The sequence below is a fragment of the Microcaecilia unicolor genome, chromosome 11 (genome assembly GCF_901765095.1).
Source record: "Microcaecilia unicolor chromosome 11, aMicUni1.1, whole genome shotgun sequence".
In the NCBI taxonomy this organism is placed as follows: domain Eukaryota; kingdom Metazoa; phylum Chordata; class Amphibia; order Gymnophiona; family Siphonopidae; genus Microcaecilia; species Microcaecilia unicolor.
This window is the reverse complement of record NC_044041.1, coordinates 32,188,342-32,213,959: the sequence shown is the minus strand read 5'-3', so window position 1 is coordinate 32,213,959 and position 25,618 is coordinate 32,188,342. Positions and strand designations below refer to the sequence as shown.

The following is a 25,618-nucleotide window of genomic DNA, read 5'->3' as shown; positions in this document are numbered from 1 at the left end:
CTAATGTTGGCTAGCATAGTCCAACTTTTTATTTATAAAAATTGCATTAACTTAAAAAGCAGCTAACAAACCAGTAAAACTTTGTGTGTCCCACACTGCAATGTGTACGCACAAATGACAGGCACATGCATTACAATGACATCACTTGCAATTCACCTCAATAGAAGGGCACCGGGCAGCATTTTAAGGTATACGCTGCACATGAATCAAATACAGAAATCACTAAAAAGATAAAGTATCAAAAATAATACATGTGAAACTAAAAAAAAAGGTATAAAAGCATATAAAAATAGAGTCTCTGAAATAATATGGTGGTCTATTTAGCTAGTTGGGAAAGGAGTAATCCCCCGTCACTCCTGCCCATGATGGCTCCACATTCAAAATGGTTGCCAGAACCTCCTATAGCAGTCCCACAAGACTACTGCTGAAGGTTGTGGCAGCCATTTTGAAATTGGAACTGGCATGAGCAGGAGTAACTTGAGCTTCTAAGTCAACTTGCAATTTCGAATGAAACCAAAGCATGGCCAAAACCAGATTTTGGGTGGGTTTCAGAACCGAAGCCAAAATTCGGTCAGCCTGTACATGGTATCTCTGAAGTGGCTTAAAAGCGATATCAAATTGCAAGGATAGGTAGCAGACAAAGAAGATAACTCACCAAACTGTAGGCCATGTCGATATCGCAGTGTCAGCTCTCGCACTGCATCTAGCTTCTGGTTTTTATCCATCGCATGGTAAAAACCAAGTAATCGGGATAGTTGTACAATACACAAGTGTCGTTGTAAAGCTCTGATGTCAGTTGGTAGTACAAGCTTACCCTCTGATGGCTCAAGCCGAGGCAATGTCCCAAGCAACCGATTTATGAACTAAGAAAACAAAATAAAATGTTGAGAATCTGATCCTGCATACACGGATCCAATCAAAAGCCACCATGTACCCTGGCACTAGCGTCCAGTAACCCTAAATGGATCTGATATTTACTCACAACTCGTGATTCAAAAATCATATTTTAAAAGCAATTAAATGTTAGTAATTACAAACATTTTTCAGCACTACAGTTTACATGCATCTTCTGTAATATATACTCTATAGGGATGCAATCACCACCATTTGAAAGATCCCAAATTTGACCCCTCCCATTGAGTTTTTCTGCTCCCTGGGCTGGCTGGGGATGCTGCACAGGTAACGTTCACAGCCTCCACAGAAGGAGAGAGGCTAGATTCAAAGCCCATGACTACAAGATTCTAGAAGGTGTTCTACATGGCTTCTGACTGGCAACTGTCACAATGACAAGACTAGCTGTGTTGGGTTGGGTGAACCCCAGATAGTTCCAAGTGAAGGCTCACGTTGCCAGAATCAAGACCTTATTCCAACTGAGCTGGAAGCCCCAGGAAAATATATTCTGCTTTGAATAAGCTGTCAAAATGGTTACTACTAAGAACTACATGAGGAATAAAACATTCCAACATTTTGGGGGGGGGGGGGGGGGGGGGGTCATGTGATGTGATGTGATGTGTGGGAGCAGACGCTAACTACTGTAGCTCCTCTGCACCTCCTCTTATATTGCTAAATTATCGACTTCTGCCTTATTGTAAGCCATGGCGATTCTCTATACCTTTTCAGAAACCTTTTGACTTGCTAATGGAGCAGTTTCTTGAGTGGTCACAAGCTTGGAATGGCCTCCAAAATCCTTCAGAAAGACTGTGAGAAGCAGCATCAGCCAAAGGTCAAGATGGTGGAGCAGCACTCCCCGAGTGCCTCGGTAGGTTCTGTGTGGATAGTGGAGATTATGGCAGAGGTGACAGCGGTGGTGGAAGTTGCGCTTGATAAAAAACTTCAGCAATTACATGATCGGGTGGAGGAGGCCATGAGTGCATTGAGAGCGTTCAACTGGAAGCAGACACCCAGCTCCATCGTATGGGTTAGAGGATCAGACGCACAGCTTTCTCAGACCCAACAATCACTGCTGAAAGCAATAAAGGAACTGGAATCCAAAGTGGATGATTTGGAAAATTGTTCTAGATGTTATAATTGGCGTCCTATCGGCTTGCTGGAATCTTTGTCAAACAAGGAGCTGGGCTGCTTTTTGGAAACATGGATCCCACAAGTGTTTAATCTGAATGATCAGCTAAGCTCCTTCAAATGTGCACACCGGCTAAGAGTGCGTCGAACAGAGGCAGGCCGCCCATGTACAGTCATACTTTGCATTTAAAATTTTGCCCACAAATATTATGCAAGCGATTCAGGCTGGATCCACTCTACAATACGAAAACTGTTAAGGTGCTCTGCTTTCAGGACTTCTTGCCATCAGTGCAGGCCCAACGGAAAGCTTTTATCCTGTTTGCTTAGCGCTGCACACTAAAAACATCAGCTTTGCGCTGCACACTAAAAACATCAGGTTTGCGCTGCTATATCCACATTCTACAACACTGTGTCGGAAGCCCAATATTTTTTGGATGGCCTAGCAGCAAGGCCCACCGCCACGTGACTGTTATGGGCAGGCCTGAGTAATTTACATCTCTTCTATGGATAACATATCTATTTTGCCTTTGGAGCGGTCAGTTGGTTAGACCGGGACAATTTTTTTTTTTTTTAATTGGTGAGAAGGCTTTGGCTAGTACTTGGATTCTTGTGTTAGTTTCTTATATCTGTTTAGTGGGGAGAAGGGGCTTTAATTTGAATGGATGGTTTGTGCTAGGTTTATTGTGTATGCAGGGGTATAGTAGTACCTGGGATTGTGCAAGGGTTTGTTTGAATGAGGTAGAGGTTATATATTCTTGTAGTCTGCTCTGATACATGGCAGGATGGCGGTAGGTGCCATGTCTTGGCGGACCAGGCCTCTGGTGGGGCTTTGAGAATGATGGGTTATAATAGGAAGGAAAGGGGGGGGGGGAGGGAAAATGGACGTCCCAAAGGTGGGGTGTGCGCCGCTTTTGCGGGTCACACATTATGGGAGGGGGAGGGTGACAGCTGGGACATTCCCTCTGGTGGATTAGATTGTTATCTGCTATTGCCATATATTCTTCTGGTATCACTTAGGGCTCCTTTTACAAAGTGGCATTACGCATGTGCTGAATCTGAAGAAGCTCACAGGAGTTGAATAGGCTTCTTCACATTCAGCGCACACTAATCAGTAGGGCTGCTTTGTAAAAGGTGCCCTTAATGCGCTAAAAGTGTTCTCTTGGAACGTGGGAGGTAGTGGCTCTCCAATTAAGAACCAGAAGATCCTGGTGGCTTTAAACAGACATAAAGCAGATGTGGCATTGCTACAAGAGACCCATCTGAATGCCACTGAACATCAGAAACTAATTAGATGGTGGGTGGGGAAGAAGGTTGGTGTGGCCCATCCTTATCAAAAAAAGGTTTGGATGTGAAGGTTACTTGTGTATATTCAGGTGCGGATGGTCGCTACATTATTCTTCAGGTAACAATTGCTGGACACTCTTTTTCTTTGTGTAACATCTATGCACCAAATGTCTATGATCAACAATTTTATGTACATTTGACACACTCCCTACAAGATTTTGGTGATGCCCTGTTTATCTTAGGGGAGGGAGGGGGGATTTCAATGGAGTTTATGACCTGAAGTGGAGGAGTGGCCTAGTGGTTAGGGTGGTGGACTTTGGTCCTGGGGAACTGAGGAACTGAGTTTGATTCCCACTTCAGGCACAGGCAGCTCGTTGTGACTCTGGGCAAGTCACTTAACCCTCCATTGCCCCATGTAAGCCGCATTGAGCCTGCCATGAGTGGGAAAGCGCGGGCTACAAAAAAAAAAAAAAAAAAATCTGGATAGGTCAAGGGCTGCCCCCATCATACGAGAGGGGTAGCAATGCTTTGTGACATTTTGGACTCACTTGATGTCTGGCATATTTTACATCCCAGTGACTGTGACTATAGCCACCTGTCTAGGGCTCATAATATGCAAGCCCATATAGATTATATTTTACCACCTCAGATTTTAAGGCCCAGGGTTCTGGCAGCAGAGATTGGTTCAAGTGTCCGATCATGCCATGGTATAGATGGAATTGCAGCTGGTGCAGAGGGTGGTGGGAATGTGGAAGTTTCCCCCTGAATTCTATTTTGACTCCCAATTTCAGGTACTTTTACAAACAAAATGGGCAGAATACAGGGACTTTAATAGTTTCCATATGGACAATTCTATCCATTTTTGGGAAACTGCTAAGGCGGTGTTGCGGGGGGACATCACTGCCTAACATTCTCACCAAAAGAAAGCTAGGAATAGGACTATCTTGATTATCGACATGAAAGGAAGCAATTTGGCTTGGCTCCTACACAGTCTAACCGCACAAAGCTGTTGAGCTTTCAATCTGCTCTGAATGAAATCTCTGGTATACTTTAAATATCAAATAAAATAGGAGAAATGCTGACCCGCTTGGTTTGTCGGGGAGATCAGATCACAGCGATAGGGGTATTCTGTAGAAATTCCGAGATTATTATGCTGCCCTTTACGCGAAGCCATCGGATTGGGGTTTAGAGAACTCTACAATGGCTCCGCAGGAGACTGCTAGACTGAATGCCCCACCTTGGGAAATGAAGTGGTGCTGGTGATCTTGCAATCGATACTTTGTAAGGCACCCAGTATGGAGCGGACTTGTGAAAGGGGAGATTAGTCTGCCCATCATTGGTGCTTTTAATACTATGGTACAGGGACACAGCTTCCGGACTGTCTTCATATAGCTCAAACACTGGCATTTCTTAAACCTGGCCGTGACCTGACTAAAGTGGAATCTTACAGGACGATTTCATTGCTAACAGTGGAGGCTAAATTGCTTGCTAAAATTATGGCGAATAGACTTTCCTAGGCGTTGACTAGTCTTATTGCCAAACCACAGGCTGGATTTGTCAAGGAATGCTAGCCAGCTTATTTTTGAAAGAGAAAGGCGCCCATATTTCGACCCAAATCGGGAGATAGGCGTTTTTCTCCCGTGGGCGACCAAATTGGTATAATCGAAAGCCGATTTTGGTCGTCTTCAACTGCACTCCATCGCAGGAACGCAAAGTTGACGGGGGCGAGTCAGAGGCATGGTGAAGGCAGGACTGGGGTGTGGTTATCGGCCGAGGAGAGATGGGCGTCTTTAGCTGATAATCGAAACAAGAAGGGCGTTTTTGACGAGAATTTGGTCCGCTTTATTTGGACCCCTTTTTTTTCAGGTCCAAGTCCCAAAAAACTGCCCCGACTAGATGACCACCAGAGGGAATCGGGGATGACCTTCCCTGACTCACCCAGTGGTCACTAACCCCCTCCCACCAAAAACAAACCACTTTACAAATTTTTTTTCCAACCTTTATGCCAGCCTCAAATGGCGAACCCACCTCCATGACAGCAGAATGTGTTCTATCCTCTGACAGCCTTTCCCTGGTTCTGATGTGGCTCTCGGGTGAGTGTGACACCTTTTCTGTTATGTGCACTGCACAGTCACATCAGCAATGCATTGTGGTGGGTGTAGGATATTCAGCTCCGTGATTCCACTAGCTTGTGTTACATGCTCACGATGTTGGAAGTTGGTAGGCTCTACTCCCACGGTGCTTTTCCCTCTGCTTACTGGGTCAGAGTGTGCCCGGTAGTCCATGAGGTAGTGGCCATTTTTGTAAGCCAGTTTTAGATCCCTTTCATGTGTTAGCCACGTTACAGAACTTAGTTCTTACCTTGAATGTTGCTGAAAGAGGGCATTGTACAGCATTCTGCCAGCCCTGACCTACTGCTAATCTCAGTACCAGCGAGACTCGTTGCTAGTGGGGCACAACCGCAGTTAACTGTGAGTAAGCGTGCTTATTCCAATAAAGGACGTTTTCAGAGACATTAGTCTTCAGGTGTCAACTGGTGTGCCAAGGTTATACAGCAGCAACAAGTCCTAGAGGCCTGCATGTATGCAGGTCCCTGGAGCACTTTTAGTGGGTATCGCAGTGCACTTCAGGCAGGCGGACCCAGGCCCATCCTCCCTACCTGTTAACACTTGTGCTGGTAAATGGGAGGCCTCCAAAACCCACTGTACCCACATGTAGGTGCCCCCTTCACCCCTAAGAGCTATGGTAGTGTTGTACGTTTGTGGGTATTGGGTAGAGGAGTTTCAGAAAGTAAGCAGCATGCTTCCTTTCAATTTCTATCCCCTGCTAATTCAACAGGGAATATAAAAAGCAGCACTTAGTGATGTGCAAATATTCCCCAAAATACAACTACCCCTTTACCTTTGTGTACTGGCTGGGGGCCAGAAGGTCCACAAAGACCTTCAAGTCAGTAAAGCAGCAGGGTTTATCTCCAAATTTTTTAAAGTACTGGAACATGAGCTCTTCTGGTTCACCTAGAAGTAAAAACAAACAAATGAAAGGTTCATATTTTTGTCTTCTTGCAATGCGGGTTGAAGAGTGCTATTTACCGTGAACTCTCTGATCATCATTTCACAAGAACACACTCACACTTCGATATGTAATATAGAAGCAATATAACTAAATATACATTATTCCTTACTACACAAGCCTATTGTCTGTTTCTTCATTTATATATATGGCAGGCCAGATACTAGGTGTGTGCAGGCAATTAAAAAAAAAAAAAAAAAAAGGTTTATTAGCTTACATGCCAGGTATTTGTGACCTGGATTGGTCACCCTAGGAAGCAGGAAACTGGGCTAGATACACCACTGGTCCGATGAAGTACAGCTATTATGTTTACATTTTCTTTTTTGTTTGAATTTTCACTTCAGGGGCAATTCTGATTATAATAGAGTGTGCTATCGAGCAATAGTGTGCATCATTAATAATATTGGGGAGGGGGTCCAAAATGATTCTTTATTCCTATCATTTCATTCAGAAAACAAGTGACATAGGAAATGGTGAAATTAGGCCTTACCTGCTAATTTTCTTTCCTCTAGACCCTCCAGACCGGTCAAGACGCTTGGGTTATGCATGCCTACCAGCAGAGGGAGACTGAGAAAACTAACTTCAAACTGAGTACATATAACCTGTGCTAGCCCTCTATCTCCAGTATACAGTTAGCAAAGCAGAGAAACACATCCCTGTAACAGTAACTCCGAAACTAATAAAACCCCTGTACCTGGAAAACTAATAGGTAAACACCAACAGTGTGCTTAAACAGATGAAACGCTCAGGCGTCCCACTCTGCAGAACATTAGAGTCAAAGAAAATGTCTCCGACCATACTGAATATCAAATGAACAGACATAGCAGAACACGGCTCAAAATACTTCTGATAACTGACCCGGCTGAAAATTACTTTTGCTGAATTACTTCTGATACGAACCAGGGTGGGCTCTTGACCGGTCTGGAGGGTCTAGAGGAAAGAAAATTAGCAGGTAAGGCCTAATTTCACCTTCCTCAGCAACCCTCCAGACCGGTCAAGACGCTTGGGAAGTACCAAAGCAGTAGACACATTAAGGGTGGGACCCACGAAAAGCAGAAGACAACACAGCCGCTCCAAACCGAGCATCCTCTTTTGCCTGCACATCAATTCTATAATGCTTTACAAAAGAATGAATGGACGACCACACCGCCGCCTTACAAATGTCCTGAGGGGGAATAAAACTACTTTCCGCCCAAGAGGCGGCTACCCCCCGAGTAGAGTGTGCCTTCAGTACCGAGGGAACTGCCCGACGTTTCAACAAATACGCCGAGGCAATAGTCTCCTTTAACCATCTAGCCAAAGTGGCCTTGGAAGCCGCTTCCCCCTTTCTGGGACCTCCATACAAAATGAACAAACGATCCGACGCTCGGAAGTCCTGCGTTCTGCTCAAATACGACCGCAAAATGCGTCGAACATCTAACTTAGCCAAACGGCGTTGAGAGAGATCACCCGACCTATCCCCCAACACTGGTAACGAAATCACCTGATTAACATGAAAGGAGGATACCACCTTAGGAACAAACGAAGGAACTGTCCGCAAAGTCACTTTCTCCTTAGCCAAGGAGAGAAAAGGCTCTCTACAAGACAAAGCCTGTAGCTCCGAAATTCTACGCGCCGAAGCAATGGCCACCAGAAACACTGTCTTTAACGTAAGATCTTTACACGAGATGGACGCCAACGGTTCAAACGGAGGACCTACCAGAGCCTCCAACACCAAATTCAAATCCCAAGGCGGAACCGTCGGCCGACGAGGTGGACGAAGCAACTTGACAGCTTTCAAGAACCGCCCCACGTCCGGCGAAGCCGCCAAGGAAATCCCCTGAATCTTTCCACGGAAACAAGACAACGCTGAAACCTGCACTTTCAGGGAAGAGAGCGAGAGCCCCCTGTCCAGACCGTCCTGCAGGAACTCCAAAACTTCCGCGATGGAAACCCGTAGAGGAACATACTGCCGCTCTTGACACCAGTTCTCAAAAATGCGCCACACCCGCACATAAGCCAAAGAAGTAGACCTCTTACGAGAACGCAGCATGGTATCAATTACCCTGGCTGAAAAACCTTTCTTCCTTAATCTGAGCCTCTCAAGAGCCAGGCCGTAAGCGAGAATGGAGCAGGGTCGGCCATCTCGATCGGCCCCTGAACCAATCTCACCCTGGAGCCCAACGGAATGGGATCCTGCACCAATAACCGAACCAGGTCTCCGTACCACGGACGTCGAGGCCAATTGGGCGCAATCAGAACCACTAGACCTGCATGGTGCCCGATCCGCTGCACCACGCGGCCCACCAGCGGCCATGGCGGAAATACATAAAGCAACTGCTGAGTCGGCCACGGGAGCACTAATGCGTCGATGCCCTCGGCCCGAGGATCTCTTCGACGACTGAAGAAGCGAGGGGCCTGAGCGTTGTCGGCCGATGCCATGAGATCCAGCACCGGCCGCCCCCATGCCAACACCAGTCGATTGAACACTGAGGGATGGAGGGACCACTCTCCGGGGTCTAACGTGTGTCTGCTTAGGAAATCCGCGCTCACGTTGTCCACCCCTGCCACGTGGCCCGCCGAGATGCTCTGCAGATGAGCTTCTGCCCACAACATTAACTCCGCCGCCTCCACAGCTAACGCTTGGCTCTTCGTTCCCCCCTGCCGATTTACATAAGCGACGGCCGTGGCATTGTCGGAAAGAACCCTGACTGCCTTGCCTTCTATCAGGCTGTGAAAGGACCGAAGAGCCAACCGAATTGCTCGAGTCTCCAGGCGATTGATGGACCACGATGCTTCCTCCACCGTCCAAAGTCCTTGAGCTACCTGCCCCAGGCAATGCGCTCCCCAGCCCGAGAGACTCGCATCCGTGGTCAGAACCGTCCAAGTGGGAGAGTCCAGCGGCATTCCTTTCACCAGATTCGGAGAGTGTAGCCACCAGCGAAGGCTGCGAAGGGCAACCCCCGACAGAGGGAACCTCTCCTCCAGGTCCTGAGACTGAGGGGACCAACGAGACAACAAGGCTCTCTGTAACTCTCTCATATGGGCCCTGGCCCAAGGAACCACCTCTATTGTTGCTGCCATCAGACCCAACACCTGAAGATACGCCCGAGCCGAAGGCGCTCTCTGTGCTCGGAGCCGCCTGATCTGTCCCTGCAGCTTGGAGATGCGAGGAGCTGTCAAAAACACCCGGCCCTTCTTCGTGTCGAAGCGAACTCCCAGATACTCCAGAGACTGGGAAGGCACCAGGTGACACTTTGCCAGATTGACCACCCAACCGAGCGACTGCAAGAAGGTCACCACACGGCCGGTGGCCTCCTCGCTCTCTGACCTTGATTTGGCCCGAATCAACCAGTCGTCCAGATACGGATGCACCAAAATGCCCTGCAAGCGCAGCGCCGCCGCCACCACAACCATCACCTTGGAGAAGGTGCGAGGCGCAGTCGCCAGACCGAAAGGTAGTGCACAAAACTGAAAATGCCTCCCTAAGACCACAAAGCGAAGAAAACGCTGGTGCGCCTCTAGGATGGGAATGTGTAAGTAAGCCTCTGTCAGGTCCAGAGACGTCAGAAACTCTCCTTCTTGCACCGCTACAATCACTGAGCGCAAAGTCTCCATCCGAAAGGAGGGAACCTTTAGGGCCGCATTGACCTTTTTGAGGTCTAAAATGGGCCGGAAGGCACCTTCTTCCTTCTTGGGCACCACGAAATAAATGGAGTAACAGCCCGTACCTCTTTCTAACCTGGGGACCGGTACCACCGCCCCTAAACCGATGAGACGCGACAGAGTGTCCCTTATTGCTCTCGCCTTGCCTCTTGAATGACAGGGAGACACGAGAAAGAAGTCGGAGAGGGGACTGTCGAATTCTAGGGCGTACCCGTCTCGCACTATCTGCAGTACCCACTGGTCTGACGTGATATGGACCCACCTCTGGTAAAACAAGCGTAAGCGAGCCCCCACGCGAACCAGAGGCTGGGTCCCCAAACCATCATTGAGACACACGGGACGTACCGGACGCTCCCGAAGAGGAGCCTCGCCCCCCGCGACGGCCACCTCGAAAGGACTGGGTTCTCTGGAAAAACCGACCCCTAGTCCCCCCAGAAGACCTACCGGGTCGATACCGCCGAGCCTCCTGAAAACGCCCCCGTCCTGCTGCCCCCTTAGACACCTTGGGACGAAGCTCAGGAAGCCGAGGCGCCTTAGCATCACCAAGACCCTTCACCAATTTATCCAATTCCTCCCCGAAAAGCAAAGAGCCTCTAAAGGGGAGGGAACAAAGTTTAGTCTTGGAAGCGGCATCAGCCACCCAGCCCCGCAACCACAGGGCCCGCCGAGCCGCCACGGCAAAAGTCATGTTCTTAGCCGATGCCCTCAACAAATCGTACAGTGCATCCGCCAAGAACGACGACCCCATCTCCAACTTGGCCAGATCTTGAACCAGAGAAGCCCTATCAGCCTGCGGGCCATCCAGGAGCCTCTCCGCCCAACGAAAACAAGCCCGCGCCACCAGACCTCCACAAACAGACGCTTGCAGCGCCAAGGCAGACAGATCAAAACTCCGCTTTAGGAAGGTCTCCAATTTCCTATCCTGAGGGTCCCGCAACGCGGCCCCCCCATCCACTGGAATAGCAGTAGCCTTAGTCACTGCCGTAACCACGGCATCCACCGTCGGAGGCCTGAGAGACTCTCTGTCCTCCTGAGGAAGGGGATAGAGCTTGGCCATAGCCCGAGCTACCTTACACTGAGCCTCCGGCGACTGCCACTCCTGCGAGATCATATCTCTCAAGTCCGCATTCATAGGAAAGGAGCGAGAGACCCGCCTGATCCCCTTAACCAAAGGATCCACCTGCTTCCCATCCCCAATGGGAGCTGCCGCAGAATCAAACCTTAAAGTGGCAGACACCTGCTCAATGAGTTCCGACAATTCCTCCCTGTGAAAAATTCTAACCAGCGAGGGGTCCTCCCCCGGCAAAGACAGGTCCCCATCCTGCCCTGCCACCGACCCCTCTTCCTCTTCCAGGGGGCTAAAATCACCCTCCGAGTCTGGAGGAGAAAAGACCTCTACATCTTCAGAGCACTCCACTCGCGGTCTTTTAGCGGTAGCCCCCCCCAACCTTGGACTAAGGGACTCCGCACCCGATGGGCCCGCCTTCCAAGCCTGAAACAAACTCCAAACAAACTCTGGAGGGAACCCCATGCTGCCCGAGGCTTCCCCCCCAGCGGGACTCGAAATCGGGAAAGGCTGCGGTCCCACGACCGTCTCAGCACCCAAAAGACCCGAATCCAAGATGGCGGCGGTTCCCGCCAAAATCGGGACCGCCGTTGAAGCGCCAAACTGAGCCGCACCACCCTCCTGCGCTCCCGCAGAAGGAATCTCCGCTGCTAACACCGGAGGCGCGGGAGATGAGGCCTTGGGCTCTCCACAAAAGCGGCAGGGACCGCCAGCCGCTTCAACACCCCGACGCGCGCACAGCCGGCAACGAAGAAACTTCCCCGACATACTCGCGCCTCTTAAACAGCTGATTACTACCGGCGAAGTAAAAATCAAGAAATAACACTCACCGGCGCTGAATCACTGGCCCAGCTCTCCCAGACCGGCTGAACAACTCCGGAAACCCCGGAGTGCAGCTGCTGCAGCTCTCCACACGAGGTGTTTTTTTTTTTTTTTTAAACTTTATTTGAGCCCTGCTGCTATAATCTGAATGGCACTCAAGGCTGCAGGATTAACACTGCAGCCGAGGCACAAAGCTGCCCAAAACGGGAGAGCCAGTCGGGGGAGGGACCCGGCCACCCGGGTGTGACACCCCAGAGGGGACAATGGTAGGCCCCACCGGACCTACCAACCCCTTGCACACCACAGAGTTCCAGGCACAGGGATCAACTGATCTTTCACCAACTTCTCCTTAGAAACAACTGAAAATAAACTAGTCTCACAAAATGGACCTAAATCCTGCCAGACCGGACAAGCTGCACAGCTGCATGTCTACCCTCTGCTGAGACTGAGAAAATACTGGAGATAGAGGGCTAGCACAGGTTATATGTACTCAGTTTGAAGTTAGTTTTCTCAGTCTCCCTCTGCTGGTAGGCATGCATAACCCAAGCGTCTTGACCGGTCTGGAGGGTTGCTGAGGAAGTTGCTATTTCCCACGTTGTTTCAAATAAATGCACCTCCCTAGCAGACACTAATGCAGAGTCACACACAGGCCAGTGGCTTGGAGAATATAATAGCAAATCTTAACTTCTGGTGGGCTAGGTTTACTGAAGTGTGCCAATATAATGTGCATTATTAGTAAACAGGCCCCACTGTAGAAAATGAGAACTGCAGTAAATAATGGGCAGTAGTGCTAAATCTAACCCTCTTGCCAGATCTAAATTCCATATTCTTCCTAAACCATTGTGTGACAGAGCCATGAGAAAATGGTTGCCAGCGTTCCACCAGCTGCACAGAGCACGGCTACATTTCTAAATCACTTCTGAATCTTGTCTGGAAGAAAAGTGTAACTCAGCATAGTTATCACTTGCCGCTCATCCAGGGAAATTAAGACTTAGAGTGACCTGTTACCTAGCTTATATTCATCATTGCATCCTCTCAGTCGCAAACGTCTGATTAGTTCCAGCTTGGCCAAGAATGGTCCCCGCAGCTGCCGTGTGCTTTCGGACTCTTCTGCTACCCTGTCCAGTACAAACTTTGCCATCTGCTCTATCGAATAATCTACCTCTCCTTCCACAGATCTGCAGGGAGAAGAAAATACAGTCTCAGTCCTTTTCCCCAAAGTCAGGAATTATCCATTCAATTTTTAAAAAATGGGAGTGTGGAAGAAAACATTAAAATAAAGCAAAGCTATTTACCTGTTAACAAGTATCCTCTGAAAGCAGATGAATCGCACATCTAGGTGACACTCAATGACACAGACAAAATGCATTTGTAGAGCTTCCTAAGAAAATCTTCAGGGTCGTGAGCATGTATAGAATGGCAGTTTTTATGTCTACATACTCACACAGTGTGCTTCAAATAATTACGGTAATGATTAACTTTGGAAAAGAAGAGAGGTGGTCTATGTGACTGGTGGACTGCTAACTAGAGAACATCTGTACAGATAAGTTAGCTTGTGTTCTTTGAAGACAAGCAGTTCTCCATAGTTAAATATGTATCTAACCAAAACAAGGAAACAACACAAGCACATTAACAGGTAGATTTTTTTTTTCTTAAGAATCCAAAAGGAAAAATAAAAATTAGAACCCAGGAGTCGGGTTATAATCCCCACAAAACCCCCCAAGTAGACTGCCAAACCTGCTGTTGGATCGACAGTTGGTTGCCATTCAGCAAAAAGAACTGGCTCTTGGGTCTTTGAGCCGAAACACCAAGGACCTGGAGAAACCTCTGAAGCCATTCAGTTTTAAATCTGAATCAATCTGCTTGGTGTTGTCACCCAGCATCAACAGTCAATGTCAGTATTAAGACAAAACCTATTGGGAGGAGAGGGGTGGTAAAAAAGCAGATAGCTCCACTCTGAGCATTAAATTAAGCCAGTCAACATCTGCCTCTCAACACTCTTCAAAGGCTAAGTGACCATCCCCGCCACTCATTTCTGAAGCTCCTTCTCGGAGACCGAAGAGCCAAAAATTTGATAGGTCTCAGTGGGACCAACCTTACTCAGCTTGTCTTGAGGGATGCTGATAATCAAAATAGTCACGGAGAGTCCACTGAACCAGAAGTAGAGCTACTCTCTAGAAAGTCATGTAAGGGGTCCAATAGCACACTAGAGTCTCTCTCCTCTCTGGCACTAAGAGTAAAGGACCATAGTGAATTTGAGGACTCTGTATATTCTCAGGGTCACCAACCTTTCTTCACATACTGAATCCATTCTGAAACTGCATTAGAAATTGCCCTCTGTATATCCCACATTTTTTAAATCAATTTTTCATATAGTCCACGTATTCTTCAGAAATTCAAGGAAGCCTTTAGTCACTTACAAAAAAAACCCTCTGCTTACCCTTCAAAGACAGGGCAGAAAGGTCCATAGTGCAAGACCAGTGGCTGAAAAAACAGATTTTCTAGACCCATTCCTTAAATGCTCAGAATTTCAATAAACTAGGCCTGAGAGCGTAACAGCCACCTAGGTTCATAAAGCAACAGTCAATAATTCAAATACCTCAGACTACAACCTCAAAGAGTCTTAATGATCCAACAACACCCCTCAAAACATTAATCTCTGAAGTACAAGCAACAAGAAACAATGTTTAGATATGGGTGTAATCACTACTGTTAAGTCAAATGGAAGCATTCTGAACTAGCTGAAGGGATCACGGGACTAATCAAAAGCATTACAGTAGTCAGCACCAAGGTCTGTACTATTGTATGAAAAGTCCTGTGGTGGTAGGAAATAATCGCACACACACAATCAATCTCAGTTTACAAAAGGCCATCCAAGTCTTTAACCCAAGGTTCAACAAATCCCAGGTGCCCAGTTTGCTACCGCTGTGATCTACAGACCCTATATGCTTGCTCAGGTCTCATTTGCCTCCTCCTATTGCATTTGTCACACAGGGTAAAGTTCTGCTTTTTCAGTGCTTCACTCCAGGGGCAGTGACGTAAGAGACGGGCGGAGCCTGCAGAGCCAGCAGCCAATGCTTCGAGGCTGCCTGCGGTGTCGCGTTTTTTTAAAAACATTTTTTCTCGTCGAGTCTTAGCGTTGGCGCTCAGCTCAGTCAGCTGAGCGCTTCTTTTTGTAGCGCCGGCCCTGTTGCTCATCAGGAAAAGCAGCAGTGGCCGGCAATGGGAGCTGGGGCTGGTGGGCCTGAATCGGGAGAGGGAAAATGGATGGCAGGATGGGTAGAGAAAGAGGGAAAACGGAAGATTGGGGAGAGAAAGAGGGAAAACAGATGGGAAGATGGCAGAGAAAGAGGGAAAACAGATGGGAAGATGGCAGAGAAAGAGGGAAAACGGAAGGATGGGGAGAGAAAGAGGGAAAACAGATGGGAGGATGGCAGAGAAAGAGGGGAGATGATGGATGAAAGGATGCAGAGAAAAAGGGGAGAGACTGGAAGGATGTGGAGAGAGAAGGGACACTGAACAGAAAAGGGTAGAGAGATAGACACTGGTTAGAAGGAGGGAGAGAGACATTAGATGGAAGGATCAGGAGAGAGGGTAGATGGGTGGAAGGATGGGGAGAGAAAGAGGGAAGACGCTGGATGGAAGGGTAGGGAGAAAGAGGTGACACGATGGAAGGATGCAGAAAGAAAGAGGGGAGACTATTGGAAGGATGGGGAGACAGAGGGGAGAGACTGGAAGGATGGGGAGAGAAAGAGGAGAGCTGCTGCATGGAAAGGGGGAGTAGTGAAAGATTGGAGAATAAGAGGAAGGGGCATGGGAGAACAAGGGTGAGAAAAAGATGAAAAGCCATAAGTAGATGAAGGAAATTAAAGAATGGATAGTAAGAATGAATTAAATCTGGACACAGAGAGAGGCAGAAAAATATTGAAGAAAGCAAAGAAAAAGGAGAGAAAAATGACAAATGGACAGGAAACCCTGGCAGAAGAGTTAAGCGAAAACGAAGGAAAGCAGAATCTAGAGACTGGGAGCAACACAATGAGAAAAAGTAAATGGCCATACAACAAAGGTAAAGAAAATAATTTTATTTTTAATTTAGGATAAAGTAATATGGTGTTAATAAAGTTTCAGAGACCAATACTTCCTTCCTTCCTTAGGTCAGGAGAGAATACCGTAACAGCATTATACTGACCTGAGGCAGGAGGTTTTGGCCTCTGAAAGCTCATTGAAAAGGGTGTTAGGTTATTAAATAAATTGTCTGAAATTGGATGCACTGAAAAGCAGAACTTTACCCTATGTGACAAATGCATCTGAGTGTGAATACATTTTGCTGGGGAGGGGGGGGGGGGATTTTGTGCCCACCCACTTTGGGTTCAGGCCCACCCAAAATTGGCAGTCTGGCTACGCCACTGCTATTAAGGGAGTGCCAAGGAAAAGAGTGAAGGTAACAACTGCAGGAGACAGAGTGATTTGTGTTTCACATATCAAAAAGTCAGGTCATGTATGAAGTGAAAAGGCAATCGCCTCAGATGCAGCAGTGAAGAGTTAGGGATAGTGGAAGGGAGAGAGGTCGCTTTCTGTTGGCACTATGTAATGGTACATTAAGGGCCTGATTTTTTAAAGCTTTTTCCCCCATAAACACAAAATGGGAAAACAGTAAATCAGGCCCTAAAACAGTTATGGTACACAGGTGTTGGCTTGTTCTTAGTTTCAAAGAAAAGCTGACAAGGCCTGCTTAACTGCAACTAAAGAGTCCAAGAAATCTAACTAGACGAGGATAGAAATCTAACCTGTTCCCATGGGGAATCTAACCTATCCCCGCCGCAAGTAATCTCCTCCATTCCATCTCCCGGCCCGGCCGCCCAGCCTTTGCTGTGCCGCAGTCACCTTGACCCCCCCCCCCCCCCCCCCCAAGAAAGCCAGATTCTATAAGCAGTAAAAATACTAGTAAAAGTAACAAATTTTCTTCCACACTCTGCTAAGACAGTAGATATACAAATCAGCACAAGACCCAAAGCAGTCCAAATTCCAAAACAAGTATAAAAGTTAGAAACAACACAATTTATACCTAATTGTTCAACCACCCTTAGGATTCACCTTTGGCTTTAAAAAACAAAACCATGTGCATGTAAGGACTGTATAAATGAATTAAAATAAAGTTTAAAGCAAATGCCCTTAATATGTAATACTAGCCGTTGAGCCCGTTAAACAGGCTGGTATTGGGGTTTTCGGAGGTCGACGCTGCCCCCCCCCCCCCGCGTGGTCGCCACCGCTCCCCTCCCCCCCCGCGAGGTCGCCGCTACCGTTCCCCACCCCCACCGTCGCCGCCGCCAGCCCTCCACCCGGCCCAGGCCCTCTCTCCGCTACTGAACTTACATCCATTCGCCGGAACGCAGCAGGGCACATCAGCTGAGCTGCCGTCGGCCTTCCTTCTCTGCCTGTGTCCCGCCCTCGTGTGACGTAACGTCAGCGAGGGTGGGGCACAGGCAGGGAAGGAAGGCGGACGGCAGCTCAGCTGATGTGCGTGCTGCATTCCGGCGAATGGATGTAAGTTCAGTAGCGTAGAGAGAGCCTGGGCCGGTAGAGGGCGTGGTTGCGGCGACCTCGGTTGGGGGGGGGGTAGCGACCTCGGCGGCTTTGCGCAGTTTCCCTCTCTGTCCCGCCCCCGTCATCACGTATTGATGCAGGGGCAGGACAGAGAGGGAAGACTCTACTGTGCATTTGCGAGTGAGTCGGTCACTCGCCGTTTATATGTTTGATTTGGTAACAACAATAGTGATGGAATATTCACATAGCAAGCACCACGAGCCAACAGATTGATTTTCTACTGAACATAATTAACTTTGTATGAACTTGGCGGCTAATAGTGTGCTGAACTGGCACTGGACAAAACTTCTACATGAAGGAAGCCCTTCCCTCATTATTCAATACCTCTCTGTGAAAATGTAGTAATAAAAAAGGCAAGTGTATTTTTATAATATACCACTGCAATCCACAAAACAAAAGAAGTTCCCACATGCCATCTTTTTCTTTTGATGTAGGCACAGGGGAAAAAAAAAAAAACACATGATTTTAAATAGGTTTCAACCTAATTCATGTTTAATGTAGGCTATAAATGTCATAAATAAATAGAAACTCTGAATGTTGAACACCTGATTCTCATAACATGATGTCTTAGTAGCCCTTTACCAGAAGAAAAAAAATCTCTGCATGAACATAACAGTGCTAGGGCGTCCCCCTATAACCAGCCACTCCAAATGACACACTGATTACAATTTATAACAAATTACTACTCTACCTGTGAAAAGTTATTCCATTATTATATTTCCTCTATGTACATCCGTATGCTGCTCAAGCTAGCATGTTTGAAAATATAAGTGAGATTAAATAAAAATGCCACCAACAATAAAGAACAACGTGGATGCAACAGCTCATAGGTTTGCTTGCTTTGTGTCGAGTGTACGGGGATAACTGCTGCATGAGGAAGGGGAAACAGACTCACTTAAATGGCTTCGACTTTTTATCATCCCGACTCCATCCATCCACCTCCCCTCCAGCCCTGGGTGGCCTCCTGGCACATACTCAAGGTAACCCCTGGTGGACTAGTGGCTTCTTTGGGGCAGGAAAGATCCCCACTCTTTCCTACCCGCTGCCGCAGTGCTGATCCTTTAGTCTCTGCTTTTTTTAAATGGCTGCTGAGATAGGCTCACGAGGCTGCCACTGGAAGTCTTGGCAGCCATTTTTAAAAAGCGCAGATGAGAGCATCAGCACTGCGGCAGCAGGGTACCTTGAGGTATGTCCCATCCCTGTGGGATTCCCATGGACCTGGAGGGGATCCCCACAGGATTCTCATGGTAATCCCACTATCCTTGCTTCTATGCAGCTTTCTACTGCTGATGTGCTTAGAGGGACCTTCACATTTTCCCAGAAACATGTTCAGTATCTGTGTCATGGCCCATGTGCATGACAACTGTTGAATGCAGGCTTTTAGACAAAAAATTATCTATGGTCCAATTTTACCTTAACTTTAAATCACACAATATAATCTTCAGACGTGTTTGGTGTTTTGGTGGAGGAGTGGCCTAGTGGTTAGGGTGGTGGACTTTGGTCCTGGGGAACTGAGGAACTGAGTTCGATTCCCACTTCAGGCACAGGCAGCTCCTTGTGACTCTGGGCAAGTCACTTAACCCTCCATTGCCCCAGGTACAAATAAGTACCTGTATACAATATGTAAGCCGCATTGAGCCTGCCATGAGTGGGAAAGCGCAGGGTACAAATGTAACAAAAAAAAACCAATCAGCCCTTCAGGACAACCAAGCCAGTGTGGCATTTGTTTACTTGAACCACAGGTCTCAGTTAAATTAATTAGTGCCTGTGTTACTGACTGCATTATACACATATTCTATACTACTGAATATCTGTAATAATTTAAAATGTCACTGCTGTTGAAAATTTACCCTTAACCTTTGACTATATATTAATTTATATAGCCAAGATTTTAGAGAGTTTTCTGTGCCAGGAAATTTAAAACAAACAAAAAAAAAGAGTCAGCACTTAATACAGGCCATGTAAGTAGCTTTGAATACTGACCCATTTGTTTTCAGACACCTTATGCCCGCATTCGCTGGCAGGCAAGTTTAACGATGTAGAACTCTGCAGCAAGTCCTATTAAGCCACTCCTGTGCAGCCCATCTCGCCGTAACACTTCAATCGCTTCTCTGTAGAGTGCAGTGGCAGACGGATTATTTGCCAACGGTCTTTTTCAAGGTATGGTTTTTTTTGTCTTTAGAATCTCACTGCGATACTGACATTTTTGTACATTGGCTTTTTGTATATTAGCTCACTTACGTGACCTTTTTTGATATAAATAGGTACCTCACGTTTTCTCTTCTTATACGCTGTTTCTTCCGCTAGACACTCGTTCAAACCTTGAGGTGGATCGTGATCTAAGTACTTGTCAGCGCTGCCAGACACTTGCAAAAAAATGGCCAAATTCATATTAACTTGAGGTGGCTCGTTATCTAAGCACTTATCGGCTTCACCTGCATGCGTGACCATATATACAATTTCTTACACTTTCTTCTGTTTTTTGCAGACCATTTTAAGTCCCTGTCTGCAGATTTTTCATTTGTGATTTGAGGTTAGTCTACCTTTATTTTAATTTCATTTTTATCTTTACATTATACTTTATTTTTATTTTTCACCTGTATTTTTTTCTTTTATGTTTTTTTATTTTCTTTACAGATTCCTTTATTATATCAATTGATGATTTTATTTCACTATTGATCTCAGTTACAAGGTTAGTCCTTTTCACATTTTATAAACACCTATATATGTACATGTACAACACTTTTCATAAATTATGTTTTATTTTTATGATAATTATGACATTTGTCTGGTATGTGTGTCATTTTATATCTCATATGTGTTTCTTTTTCATGCAGTCATTTTTCTTGTTTATAGATTTTTGTTGTAGGCCATTACATGCAATACCTTTTACAAAATATGACTTTTAGTATTCATATTAGCATGGTAATTATTTTGATGTTTGATATTATGTTCCTCTTTTTTGGATATTATGTTTATGTATACTCTATGTATTTATTTATTGTTTTTGTTTATAGACTCCTGATGTAGGCCATCTGGCCGAAACACAACATTGTGTCGAGTCACTTTTAATGTGGAATTGTTTTATCATCATTAGTTTGAAACTTAAACGCTATTTTAAATTTCATTTTGGTTCCAGTTTTTGGATAGCCTGGCTCATATTCCCACCATTTTATTTTTCACTTTATATTTTGTGAAAATTCTAGCTTACAAAGACCTATTCCTCAAGACATCAGCTACGCTCTTTGCTTTAATCTCGTACTATTCTACATCTCACAAAATAAAACTCAGAGGTAAGCTTTTTAGTATGTACATCACAAAATGAATAAGCACTTGTGATAACTAGTCAAAAAGAACCACGATAAATGGGCTGACAGTCTCCAGATGTAGAGACACAGGCCCCAACCCAACAAATCTCCTTCCACGTGTCTACTCTTAGCAGTCATATTTCATGGGGCCACTGAACTCCAATGCATTCTTGGGAGGTGAGGCTTGGGTTTCAGATCCCGCTCAGGCGCCTGAGCCCCTGCAGTCAGCTGGCTCCAGAGGCTTCTCATTTCTTGATAAGACATGGTCTTCCCTCCGGCCCAGCTAGTAAGCTACCGCTGTGATCTACAGACCCTATATGCTTGCTCAGGTCTCATTTGCCTCCTCCTATTGAGCCACATATGCAGGTCACCCATGCGCTGTCCATGTCAGTGAAATATAAAGGCAGACCCAAACAAACCCACTGTGGGGAAAAGTAACAAGAGGAGGTAAAACCCAAAATAAAATGTAGATAGTGCAACTTACTGCTCTCCCTCTGGAGGAGTCCATGCCTCATCAATAAGATGAAAGACAGAGTCAAAGTAAGTGAGGTAAAACTGCCAATCATCTGAGCTAAAAGAAAGCAAAAGGAGAACAGAGAAAAGAAAAAAAATTAATTATGTAGCATTAACTGTGCTACTGTAGTTATTTAATGCATAATTCTCTTAAAACTTTCTTACAAACGCTACAGATACTAATCAGCAAGGGGCTCAATACATCAGGGGCACAAAGTACTAGAAATAATGTAGTTAAACAGTCTAGGCCTCATCTGTGGCGAGGGCTACAAACTCCCTGCTCCTCACTGAATCAATATGGGAGACCAAGGGCTACCCTATATCTCTCTCCAGCAACTTACCTGTCTTCTGAACACAGTGTGCTACTCCACCTCTGCAAGTGTTGCATGTTTTACTTACAGTAAAAAGAACTCCTGTCCCAGGGCAGAAGAGGAGGATGCAGCATCCAAGGTGCTGTGCTGCCAATACCCTCCTCCTGCAGCCAAGGCGGGATGGAGGTGCAATGGGGGTGCAGAGGGGGTAAAAGGAGGGACTCGCACCTTGATTACATAAACTAAACCTAACTTTGGAAGTTAGCCTGTTTCTTAAACCAAATATATGCAACCATAGCTCATGAATATTCAGTGCAAATATTTTTAAAGATATACCTGTCTGTAAGTCCTGAGAACTGAGTTTAGGAAACTCTGCTATAAAGAGGACTGTGGAAATTAAGATTTTCTCTTGTTTAAAAAAAACACAAACTAGAACTTCAGGGTCTCAGTCTAGACTGCAATCTTCTGTCATTACTGATAAGTTACACATACAGAAATTATGCACGAAGCAAATTCCTGGTCTATGTTGATTAGAAAAGCAATATGCAATAGTTGGTCAAGGTCTTGATTGGGACCCCAGACCAGTAGACTTGCCTTCTCATTCTAGATTGCCCTGTTTCTGTTAAATAAATGTTCCTGCTTGCTAAACTACAGAAATAACGAGGCCATTGTATATCACAGAAAGAACGAGGCCATTCTATATCATCTATTTTACAAATAAAATATTAGCACACATTGAAGAAATAGCAGTGTTCCAGAAAAATTGACGTAATATAAAAAAAAAAAAAAAAAGTTACTGCAGTCACTGATTTAGCTGTCAAAGTTGCAATAATTTTAAATCAGACTTGAGGACCCAAGGCAGGTCTCAGATTTGTACACTACAATCAGTTAGCCCCTGGTTTTTATTATAGGTTTTCTACAGTCCAAGGCAAAAGCTTACTTTTTCAGCAGGAGTCTCCTAGAGAGTGCATTGCATTCGGGCCACTTGCTCAGCTTCTTGTACATGGCCATACATTTATTTTCTCGGCTTTGTAGTTCACTTGTCAACTTCTCTGAATGAAAAGCATGAGATGCATTTATTGTTCTGGCATTAATCCAAATACTTTATGTAGGAAGAGGGCATGCAAGTTTATAAAAAGCTCAACTACAGAAACTACACTTATCAAGTAGAAGACTTGGCATACATTCATTGGACCCCTGTCATTAACAAATGTTATTCTCAGCAGAGCGTACTGTGTTTTCTTTGTAATTTTATATCAATACCATCTCTATATAAACCTTCAAAATACTTAACTACAAAGGCCACTTTTAAATTCATTATACCAATCAAATCTACTACTACTACTACTAACTAGCATTTCTAAAGCGCTACTAGGGTTACGCAGCGCTGTACAATTTAGACATAGAAGGACGGTCCCTGCTCAAAGAGCTTACAATCTAAAAGACAAGAGAACAATCTAAAGACAAGTGAACAATCTAGAGGACGAGTGAACAGTTAAATCCTAGCCTACCTAATCCTCGAGTACCAAAAAAACAGGCCAGACCTTCAGGATTTCAGCAATGAATATTCATATGATATCCGCATGTATTTTGCTGCAAGAACCAGCTTTCCTGACAACCCTTTTGTGCTACGAGGATCAGGCCATATCAGTGCATACAGAAACACATCAGATTTATACAATCATACTAAATCATGCCTTTCTCTAGAAATTACATCAACACCCTTACCTCCTAGCTTGCCTCTGATAACATCCAAAGCCTCTTTATGCTTTCCCAAGCGCTCGAGAATCATATAATAAAGTTCAACCTTATAGTAAAAAGCAAATAAAAACAAGCAAAAATTAACTTTGGAGGCAAAGATCTACCATGTTTCTAACACGTGTCAAGTAAGAATTACACTAAACTTATAAAGTGTACTGGGATAAATGTGTGTGAGAAAAAAAAAAAAGTCACTACACTAGATGGCAACTAGACAACTTATATCAGCCAATCCTATCACCGTTCAGAAAACAATTGTCTGCACCACTCTCTAGGGAGAAAGTCTATCCAGGACTAGTCTAAACTGACATTGCTCATTTCATCTGTATTATGACATCACTCACATTTACCCCCTCCCCCCAAATATGACAGTATCTACAATCTAATGGGGGGGGGGGGGGGGGGAATTGTGTACTCAGCAAATGTGGATTAGATTTTAAACCCCAGTAAATTTTCTGGTTCTTTTTATATTTTATACCTTACAAATGTTTGGCATGTATGTTTATGCCTTGTTATATATTTTTAAAATTCAATTTTAAAAAAAAGGTTTAAAAAAAAAAAATAAAGATTTTAAACCCTGGGAAACTATAGATCACAAATACCATTTCAGTTATAACCACTGTGATTTGCAGATGATGATTTTGGCTACTTGGGGATTGTAAGGGTAGCATAAGTTTACAAAGGAACTAAAACAATCATACTAAAATTATTCATCCCTTCCAATAGTCACCTCAATATTATCTACTACATTTAACCAGAATGTTACAGTTTAATAGCAAATTGACTTTGAAAACACATCTTACTTCAGCTTCTGCTTCAATCTTGTCTTCCTTCACCATTTTTTCCACCATTCGTTCAGCTAGCGGCAGAAACATAGTCTTTGAGAGGTTTTCATTCTGTTCTGAAATACTCTACGGGGGAAAATTAATTTGAAAATGCTACAGCACAAGGTCTCGCCAGTTCTTTCCTCTATGCCTTCATTAAATGTGTGAACCGCAGCAGAATAAAAACTGTATGATATCGATATTTGGAGTGGTTTCCTGCCTGCTTAAGTTAAACCATACTGAGCAAACTGGCCACTGATATTCAGTGGCACTAAACTGGGTAGCAGAGCTGAACATCAGCTCTAAGTGCATATGTGGAATCCAGGCAGTTCTGTGAACACAGGCCATATTTAGTGCCGGAACCTGCATAGATAAGTGGACAGATAAAATCATACAAAAGGCAGTGCTAATTACTACTACTACTACTTAACATTTCTAGAGCGCTACTAGGGTTACGCAGCGCTGTACAATTTAACAAAGAGAGACAGTCCCTGCTCAAAGAGCTTACAATCTAATAGACAAGTGAACGGTCGGTCCGATCGGGGCAGTCAAATTGGGGCAGTCTGGATTCACTGAACGGTAAGGGTTAGGTGCCGAACGCAGCATTGAAGAGGTGGGCTTTAAGCAAAGACTTGAAGATGGGCAGGGAGGGGGCTTGGCGTAAGGGTTCAGGAAGGTTGTTCCAAGCATAGGGTGAGGCGAGGCAGAATGAGCGGAGCCTGGAGTTGGCGGTGGTGGAGAAGGGTACTGAGAGGAGGGATTTATCCTGTGAACGGAGGTTACGGGCGGGAACGTAAGGGGAGATGAGGGTAGAGAGGTAGTGAGGGGCAGCAGACTGAGTGCATTTGTAGGTAAGAAGGAGAAGCTTGAATTGAATGCGGTATCTGATCGGAAGCCAGTGAAGTGACCTGAGGAGAGGGGTGATATGAGTATATCGGTTCTGGCGGAATATGAGACGTGCAGCAGAGTTCTGAACAGACTGAAGGGGGGATAGATGGCTAAGTGGGAGGCCGGTGAGGAGTAAGTTGCAGTAGTCCAGGCGAGAGGTAATGAGAGCGTGGACGAGAGTTCGGGTGGTGTGTTCAGAGAGGAAAGGGCGAATTTTGCTGATGTTAAAGAGGAAGAAGCGACAGGTCTTGGCTATCTGCTGGATATGCGCAGAGAAGGAAAGAGAGGAGTCAAAGATGACTCCGAGGTTGCGGGCAGATGAGACGGGGAGGATGAGGGTGTTATCAACTGAGATAGAAAGTGGAGGAAGAGGAGAAGTGGGTTTTGGTGGAAAGACGATAAGCTCGGTCTTGGACATGTTCAGTTTCAGGTGGCGGTTGGACATCCAGGCAGCAATGTCGGATAAGCAGGTCGATACCTTTGCCTGGGTCTCCGCGGTGATGTCTG

General features: G+C 45.7%; 1 protein-coding gene across 1 annotated transcript in view; it reads right to left on the bottom strand.

Moving 5' to 3' along the window:
• The window catches only part of LOC115479948 (N-alpha-acetyltransferase 25, NatB auxiliary subunit-like), a 94,180-nt gene that overhangs the window by 61,790 nt on the left and 6,772 nt on the right, over positions 1-25,618 (bottom strand). Inside the window, exons 3-9 of the mRNA XM_030218286.1 lie at positions 24,203-24,310; positions 23,370-23,448; positions 22,582-22,693; positions 21,302-21,388; positions 12,914-13,083; positions 6,205-6,317; positions 656-863 (exon numbers count right to left, since the gene is read on the bottom strand). Coding sequence (XP_030074146.1) covers positions 656-863; positions 6,205-6,317; positions 12,914-13,083; positions 21,302-21,388; positions 22,582-22,693; positions 23,370-23,448; positions 24,203-24,310 — 877 coding nt within the window. The remainder of the gene's footprint in view (positions 1-655; positions 864-6,204; positions 6,318-12,913; positions 13,084-21,301; positions 21,389-22,581; positions 22,694-23,369; positions 23,449-24,202; positions 24,311-25,618) is intronic.